The sequence below is a fragment of the Lipotes vexillifer genome, unplaced genomic scaffold (genome assembly GCF_000442215.2).
Source record: "Lipotes vexillifer unplaced genomic scaffold, Lipotes_vexillifer_v1.1 scaffold397, whole genome shotgun sequence".
Lineage (NCBI taxonomy): Eukaryota > Metazoa > Chordata > Mammalia > Artiodactyla > Lipotidae > Lipotes > Lipotes vexillifer.
In genome coordinates, this window is record NW_006772681.1 from 1,206,357 (window position 1) to 1,215,388 (window position 9,032).

Consider the following 9,032-nt stretch of genomic DNA (forward strand, 5'->3'; position numbering starts at 1 on the left):
TTCAGCAGGGACGTTACAGCTAGTGGGGCAGAGCTGTGCCCTAAGCATGCCTGGCACCAGGGGGCAGGCAGAGACTGCCACACAAAGGGCAAACCCTGCTTTCCTATGGGGGGGGTCACCTTGGGGCCTCAGGAATGACAGAGTGGCACCCAGATCCTAGGGGTCTGGTGCTCCAGGGACAGGATGATGGTAAACCTCAGAGCCCGTCCTTGTATGTCTCGGGACTGCAAACTCAGGAAAGCCCTTCCTTGGAAAACCCTCCTAGTATAAGTTCCAACTGTGCCAAGGAACTGAGCGAACTGAGCGGAGCCAGAAGGGGAGCGGAAGGAGGAATTCCCAGTCTCCCTTGAATGGGAGGGAATCTGACAGGGAGATGAATGTCCTGGAAAAAGCAGTGTCTTTGCCCGACAGACCCTGCGGCCAGTCTCGGCTCAACCACTCACTCACTGCGTGACCTTGGGCGAGTCCCTTTACCTCTCTGAGCCTTGATTTTTCCATCTGTAAACTAAGGATCAAAATAAGCCTTCCCCTATTTACCACCACTGCAGCCAGGTCGGTAGAAATTAGATGACGGATAAGAAGGGTACATAAATGGTACACAGAGCAGTTTCTATTTAACATGGTAAGGAAGAAGGGTGCAGGGAGTCATGGTTCCCCAAAGCAGAGACCCTGAGAAGGGCTTTGGAAGCGCCCCCTACTTTCAGAAGCAATTCCACTCATGTGTCATGCCCCAGCAGCCTTCTCTGATGACCTACTACCATGGCCCTCACTCTTTTCCATCAGAATAAATCACCCAGTTCTCTGCCATTTGTGCAAACCTCTCCCCAGCCCTGGGCATACAGTGCCCAGCATTGGTGCTGCAGCGTCTCCTACCAGATTGGAAGCCTTTGCAGGGAAGAGATGGATGGACAAAGGGTCTCCATTTTCATCTATGCCCTGGTCCCCATACCGGAAGGAGCCTGGCTTATGGGGGCAAGGGGCGCCCCCAGAGCTGCCAGCTTCAGACAATCCAACTCTACTGCCAACTTGGGCTCCTCTGGGGCTAGAAGGAGCTTCTGACACTCAGGCAACCAGTGCTGGGAATGTTCTCTTGCTCCCCGGCTCTCACAGTGGCTGAGCTGAGATTTCCCACCTTTCAGTCCTCCAGGGTCAAAGATGAGGATGGGTGGGTACCCTATAGAGGGATGGCAGGGGCTTCCTGTGCCCCCCCCCCTCCCCAGAGGCAGACAAAAGCTCCTGGATTCCCTCTTCCCCTTCCATGCCTCTGGCTGGAAGCAACAATGCCAACTATTCCAATGTCTTCGAGGGGCTCCCACCAAGCCTTCGTCCCCAAGATGCCACCCACCTGACAGGGGTGGCTGCAGCCCAGGCTACCAGTTCTCAAGAGGTGGGGTCTTCTGTCCCCTAGGACCTTTCCCAGTGGGGGCGGTGTGGAGAGGGAGGGGACAAGGACAGCTGTGGGGTTAAACCCACAAAGGGGAAAGGCAGATGGGTGGAGAGCGGTGGGTGAGCAAAGTGTGTTCACAAAGTGTTTGTATATGCCAGTGTGTCTGCAGGCAGGCGGGCAGGCAAGAGTTGTGCGCTTGGGTGCCAGCTGGCAGGGTCTGAGTCCTCCAGCCCTAGTGCCTGCTGTGTGTGTAGTGAGCATATGAGTGAGAAGGGGGATCTGAGATGGTGTCTGGAGATGTGTGAGGGTAGGAGTTGTGAGTGTGAGAAAGCAGTGAGTGTGGCTGTGTGTCCGTGGCTGTGAATATCTGTGTGGTCGTGGAGGTGTGTGTATAGCAGCGAGTTGGGGGTGGGGTGGGAGGAGAGAGCCCTCCGCGAGAGGGGCATAGGGGGTGCCCCCTCCTCCGCAGGGGTGGCCAGGGAGCCAAGGGCCGGTCCATAGACCCGGTAGGGGGCGCCCCGAGACTCCCGCCACCGGCAGCACGGGTTCGAGCCCGGGGACGCCCAAGTTGGAGCCGCGCGGCCCAGGGTGGGGTTTGGGGTGGAAGTCTGCGAGGGCGGCGACCCAACTCACCGTGGCCGGAGATGTGGTTGTCCCAGGGCGCGTGGCCGGCGGGCCGCGTGGCGCCGCCGAGTTGCAGAAAAAGTGCCAGGTAGTGGAGGGCGCCCAGCGCCACGCCGAGCAGGGCCCCCATGGTGCGCGCTCGGGCCGGGGTCGCCGCCGCCTCACATCGGGGCTCAGGAGACCGCAGACACCACGCCCGCCGTCCCCTGCCCGGTGCGGCCTGGTTGCCCCGCTGTGGCTGCTGCCCCTCGCCCGCTGAACCCGGTCTGGCCCCGGCTCCAGTCCTCACCCGGCTCCGGCCCAGCCCCGGCTGCGGGTAGCGAGCGCACGCCCTGCCGGCCGTCTCCGACTGCGGGACTCTTCCCTTCCGCGGAAGGCCACTCCGCTCGGTGCCGCTGCCGCCGCACCCCCTCCCTCCCACTCCCTCCCGCCCGCCCAGAGGAGGCGGCGGCGGCGGAGGGATCTGTCGCTTGATTTATCATCAAAGTTTTGCCCAGGCTGGGATTTTTAAAGCGGTACCCGCAACTTCCCCGGCTGGAGAGAGCAGGCGGGGGCGAGATGGGATGGAGGAAGCCACCCCAGGGACCCGGTTCCTGCAAAGCATACATAACACCGCTGGCTTCAGAAACAGAAATGCTCTCCATCGGGAAAAGGAGAAAAACCAGTCGACCAGTCGCCAGTCCCAGCGCGCTCAGGAGGGACTCCTCAACTTTGCTAGCAGAGCGGTGCCGGGGTCAGGGAGGCACGTGGGCGTGGGGTGGAGGTGAGGTTGAGGTAGGATGGGAACCTGGGCTGAGGCACAGGAGACCTGGTTAGACCTGCCTGCCTCAGCCTTTGGCTCCCAGTGTGATCGTGTCCGGGTGTCTACCCCTGTCGGAGCTTCAGGGTCTTCAACTGAGAAGTGGGAATAATAGCTGCCTTCAGGGATCCTGGTGAGGATTTACAAAATCGTGTGTGTAAAGCGATAAGCATAATGCCGCCTTCGTGGTAGGAGCTAAATAGTTATTACTGTTGTTGTTCCCCTCTCTGGGACTCAGTTTTCGTGTCTGTAATAGTGGGCCTAAGGCAGGCTAGTTGCTGGGTCTTCTTCTAGCTTAGAGATGCTGGGCCCTGCACAGTGGATTGGGTCGCCCCCTTCTGGACTGTAGGGCTCCCTTCCTCGGACAGATGGGCATAGTGGAATGTTGGGCGGGTGGTGAAGGGGAAGGAGGTGGTGGTGAATGAAGCCATTTTCATTCCCAAGAGTAGGAATGCAACGAGATCCTCCGATTCCTTCTCCAACTGCTTAACTGGGGCTGCTGGGACAGACCTTCAGTACAGACACAAGGCGGACCTACTGTGGCCCCATTTAAAAGAAGACTAAGCACATTAAATCAGAGAAGCAGCTTCTCTGAGGCCCCACAGCGAGTCTGGGGCTAGTCCCTGACTCCCGGACAGGGTCCTTCCTGCTCTCATCCCTTGTGCCTTGCCAGGCATCATTCCCGACGGCCCTGTCCGCCGCTGTTTCAGCACCGCGGAGGAGGACAGCGTTAACCCCGACACCCATTTTTTTTAAAAATAAATTTATTTATTTGTTTTTGGCTGTGTTGGGTCTTCGTTGCTGCACACAGGCTTTCTCTAGTTGTGGTGAGTGGGGGCTACTCTTTGTTGCGGTGCGCGGGTTTCTCATTGCGGTGGCTTCTCTCGTGGACAACGGGCTCCAGGCGCGCGGGCTTCAGTAGTTGTGGCCCGCGGGCTCCGTAGTTGTGGCTTACGGGCTCTAGAGCACAGGCTCAGTAGTTGTGGTGCACGGGCTTAGTTGCTCCGCGGCATGTGGGATCTTCCCGGACCAGGGCTCGAACCCGTGTCCCCTGCATTGGCAGGCGGATTCTCAACCACTGCACCACAAGGGAAGCCCCACGGACATCCATCTTTTCAACCTCACCGACCGCACCTCCGCGGGCTCTTAGATGGGCAGGTTCAGCACCAAGGACAGACCTTCTGATTTCCTCCCTCGCCCCCGCCGAATGGGAGTCAGCACCTGAGATGGCCCACATCCGTCTCCAGACCACACACAGGTGGATCCAGCATTGTGGACAGCACCCCAACTTTGAGAATGAAGTTACAGCCCGAAGGACAGCTTCTCCCTCCACCCCTCCACCCCCGTCTTTACTCTGTCCCGCACACCCTTTACAATAGTATGGCAGGCAGCACACCAGTTGGGGCCTGTGGTCACCAGCAACAATATAGTTTATTTGAAACTATGCTCAGCACCCTGAAGTGTCAGGCACTTACAAATACTGTTTCTGCACAACTGACAGCCCTCACAGGACCAGTGGCGTGGCACTACCTTCAGCACCGCGGAAGGACAAAACCCCGTCCTAGCTCATTCCCACCCATATTATCTGGAGGAAGTGGCCTTTTAGTTATCTATTTATTTTTTGCCTGATTAACTTACTTCTCACTTCCTTCCCACTCAGAGGTGGTATTTAGGCTATCCTGGGTTGACCAGCTGTCTTGGGTACGAAAGTATTTCCTCATTCATTAATTCGATTGACTCTCACTCCCAGTGAAATGGGCTTCATTGCCCCCACTATAAAGATGGAGAAACAGAATCTTCAAGAACACATAGCAGGGACTTCCCTGGTGGTCTAGTGATAAAGAATCTGCCTTACAATTCAGGGAACGTGGGTTTGATCCCTGGTCAGGGAACTAAGATCCCACATGCAGTAGAGCAACTAAGGCCACCTGCCACAACTACCGAGCTCTCCTGCCTCAACTAGAACCCGCGCCACAAACTACAGAGCCCACGTGCTCTGGAACCCACATGCCACAGCTACAGAGCGCACACGCCCTGGAGCCTGCGCACAACAACTAGAGAGAGAAAACGCGCATGCCACAACAAGAGAGAAGCCTGCACGCCACAACCAAAGATCCCGCATGCCTCAACAAAGGTCCCACGTGCTGCAGCTAAGACCCGACACAGCCAAAAATTAAAATAATAATAATAATAAATAAATAAATCTTTAAAAAAAAATTGATCACATAACAACACCAAGACTGGAACCCAGGATTCTTTCAATCCCAGGCTGAAGCCTCTCCAGGAGAATGTAATGGCAGAAATGGGGCCCAAACCCAGGGCTTTCTCCTCTTACACCTCAGATTGGAGGGAAGAGGGCAGAGGCAAGGGGACAGGGAGAGATCGTAGACTAGAAGAGACAGGAGAAAACAAGAGACTCTGCTTGTGGGCTGCAGAGGAACGAGGTCAGGGTGGGATAGCAGCTCTGCCACTAACTCACTGACTGACCTTCAGGAATCCTTTTTTCTCATAGTCTGGGACAGGGTTAAACCCTGTAACCTCTGAGCTTCCTTCAAGGACAGACCTCCAAGGATTTAATGAGTTTGAAAAGGCTCATGCTGTAATAGCTCTGCTCAAAGCCCTCTAATGGCCTTGTTTATCACAGAAATCTTGACGTCTCTGGTTTGCATTCAAGGTCCCAGCCTTACCTCCTGCACATGCCAGACATCATTCGCCCCATGTTCTCTCCCTGAACATGCCCTAGCTTCATCACATCCTTACCCCTCCCAATGCTTCCCCCTCCACATGCATGCCTTCCCCTCTGTCTAGCTAAGTCTTGCATTGGCCAAGGTCCAGTCTGCATCCCCCACAGGAAGAAATGCCTGCTGCCTTCTCCCGATCTCTGAGCCTCTGCTGGCCCATTACTGTCTACCCAGCGCTGTGCTAAGAACTTTACTTATCCCACTTAATCCTCAGAACTACCAAGCCGTATAGGGTAGAATAGTGTGGTTATAAGTATGGGCTCTCATTTTGAATCCTGCCAACTGCTAGCAGCTGTGTGACCTTAGATAAGCTACTTAACCTTTCTGTGCCTGAGCTTCCTTATCTGTAAACTAAAGATAATACCTCCATCACAAGATTATTGTGAAGATTAAATGACTTGCTACATGGAAATCACTTAGAACATTGCCTGGCACATAGTAAATAGTAATACACAGTAAATACATAGCCATATACATGTTGGCTATTATTATTACTGTTATTATTATTTACAGATAAGTAAACAGATGCTCTGAGAGGTTAAGTATCTTCCCCACTGTCTCACAAGACAGTGGTAGAGCCGTGATATGTTTGACTCCAGAGCCGATGCTCTTGGCATAATACCTAAGCACATCTAGTTCAACCCACCCAGCTTAGGAAACTAAGACCCAGAGAGGATGAGTGAATTCCTCAGTCACAGAGCCAACCATGACAGAAATAGATCCAGGACCTCTGTCTCCCAGCTCAGGGCTCTCCCAAAATACCATACTGTCCCATGTGTATTTCTTACAGCACCTAAAATGTACTTTACAGTTTATGAATCACATTTACATCCATGCTCTCATATAATTCACGCAACAACCCCTGAGGCCGCTATTATTTTTTATTTATTTATTTTACTTATTTATTTTATTTCTGGCTGCATTGGGTCTTCGTTCCTGTGTGCGTGTTTTCTCTAGTTGCAGCGAGCGGGGGCTACTCTTCGTTGTGGTGCGTGGGCCTCTCATTACGGCTTCTCTTGTTGTGGAGCCCAGGCTCTAGGTACTTTGCGGGCTCAGTAGTTGTGGCTCGTGGGCTCTAGAGCACAGGCTCAGTAGTTGTGGTGCACAGGCTTAGTTGCTCCACGGCATGTGGAATCTTCCTGGACCGGGGCTTGAACCCGTGTCCCCTGCATTGGCAGGCGGATTCGTAACCACTGAGCCACCAGGGAAGCGCGAGGCCGCTATTATTACCCTCCTTCTTTTACACATAGGAAACTGAAGCTCAGAGAGATGAAGTAACCTGTTCAACATGGCACAGGGAAGCAGGGCAAAAGCTGGATGTGAAAGGATGAATCCTCAGCCCATATTTCTCCTCTGTGTAATTCTGCCTCTTTTCTGCTTTGCGATCCAAGTGCAAACAGCAGACACTGTGGAAGCTAAGAGCTTAGTGGAGGTACAAGGTAAACGAAAACTATTCCAGGAAATAGTCTCTAGGAATTCACCAGGGCTGGTGGCTGTTGTCACTCATTTCACTCTGGGAATGCTCTAGGAGATAGTGAGCTTCCCATCCCTGGAGGCAATTAAACAAGCATCTAGTGGTCACGTGGATGCCAAGAGGCAAATATCACTGTTATTTCCATGACCCAAATGAGGCTCAGAAGGTGAACATCATGTTAAGGATTTCAGTCAGGAAAGACGATCTTTTAAAAGTTCCCCTCAAGCAGGGTATCTCGCACTGTCCCCTGCCTCTGACCCAAGCTCCCTGGAGAGTCCCCAGCCTCCCCTTGACCCAGGGAGGCCAGCCTCCCTTTCCTCCTTGAGAGGTGTCACTTGAGCACCATGGCTCTGTCAGTGGTAACAGCCATAAGATTTGTCCTTTTAATCCAGAATCAATAACAAATTTCATTTAAAAATAAATTAAACCAGGCATTGGGAATCACTCACCACGTGGGCCAGGGCGCTATATAGCGCCGTCTAAATGGCCCCCTTCTGCCCATCTATCAATGCCAAGAGGGGGGAAATACCTAAGCTGCCTGATTCATGGAGAAACTACCTGAATGTATCATCTCCTAACAATGAGCAATTGAGGCCCGAGTTGCCCCTTTTAACACACCAATAACATGTGGAACGCGGCTTCATGAGAGCTTATCAGAGACCCCACGGTCGCTGGCTGGGAGGGAGCCCATTTATAAGGGGGAACAATGGCTTCAGTATGTAACCGCCTAATTTCCAGAATGCATTACTGAGCTCAGAGGAGCAATGGAATTCTATTAAACTCTTATCTGTCATGGGAGGGTATGAAACCTGCGGGGAAATCCAGACTTAGCAGAGACATGCCCAGAAAGGACTAGGGCTGACCCTTGGATGGGGTGAGCAAACCCAGAGGGGAAGAGGGGGCAGGCAGGGCCCTGGATGGGTAAAAACATGTGCGTTAATAGAGCTCTGGTTTCCAGCGATTATGTTTACATCAGCGAATAAAACTTGGCAATAAAACATCGGAGCTGTGTCTCAGACAGCATTTTCTTTTACAGCCTGGTGTATTTCATTCATTATAACAGGAGGCAAGGAGCTTGAGGTGTCCCCATTTCTCCCCCTTTAATTAAATTTCCTAAATTACTGCCCAAAATTTGGATAAAGCAAAAGACTTACAGCTCTCCTAATCTCCATCACGGCGCCCATCCCATCATTGTGGTGGCCCTGACTGTACCAGGATCCAATATTATTAAACTGAAATACTGTAGGCATTGCCTGCCTGGGCTCTGGTTTGTAAAAGGAGATGCAGCCTCAGGAGAAAAATTGGCCCAGGCTCAGAAAAGAGGCCTGGGTTCTGGGACTGACTTTGCCACCATCTTGCTGTGTGACCTTGGGCAAGTTACTTCCCCTCTTTGAGCTCGATGAGTTCCCTTTTTCTCCAAACATTCATCTGGAGGCTTTTAGAGTTGATTGGGGTCTGGGGTACCCTTCTGAATGCACACTGGGATGACTTAGGGAGCTTAAAAAAAATAATAATGTTCAGACCACACCCCAGAGATTCTGACCCAACTGCTTTGGGTGAGGCTAGGCCTGGTATCAGGCTTTTTCGAAATTTCCCAGGTGATCCCAGTGCACAGCTGGGGTTGAGCACCACTGGCCTAGACACAGAGTTATGAGATGTTAGTGGACTTCAGACCCTCTGGGGAGGCTGGTTGTGTCTGCAGAGTCCCAGGCACCACTCCTGGGGGTGTCTCTTCCAGTATGGCTGGGGGAGATATCAGGGAATCTGCCGGCTTACCAAGCTCTCAGGTGTACCTCGTGCAGGGATCCAGTGGGCCACAGTGAGGACCCCGACAGGATGGGAGGACAGGGGCTTCTCCTCTTCTGGTCCTTGAATTGGGTCCAGCCAGCCTCTTGAGGCAAGGAGGCCACCTGCCCCAGCTCTCATGTGCAGGGCAGCACAGGGGGCCGAGCTGTGACCCCCTCCCACCCAGGTCTGGGACGCTCCTCTCTGATGACTGATTTCTTT

At 53.3% G+C, this 9,032-nt stretch overlaps 1 protein-coding gene across 1 annotated transcript in view; it reads right to left on the reverse strand.

The window, feature by feature from the left end:
- VSTM2L (V-set and transmembrane domain containing 2 like) overlaps positions 1-2,347 on the reverse strand; it is a 38,194-nt gene extending 35,847 nt beyond the window's left edge. The window contains exon 1 of the mRNA XM_007447719.1: positions 2,021-2,347. Coding sequence (XP_007447781.1) covers positions 2,021-2,141 — 121 coding nt within the window. The 5' untranslated portion in view covers positions 2,142-2,347. The remainder of the gene's footprint in view (positions 1-2,020) is intronic.
- Between the last annotated feature and the right edge of the window lie 6,685 nt (positions 2,348-9,032).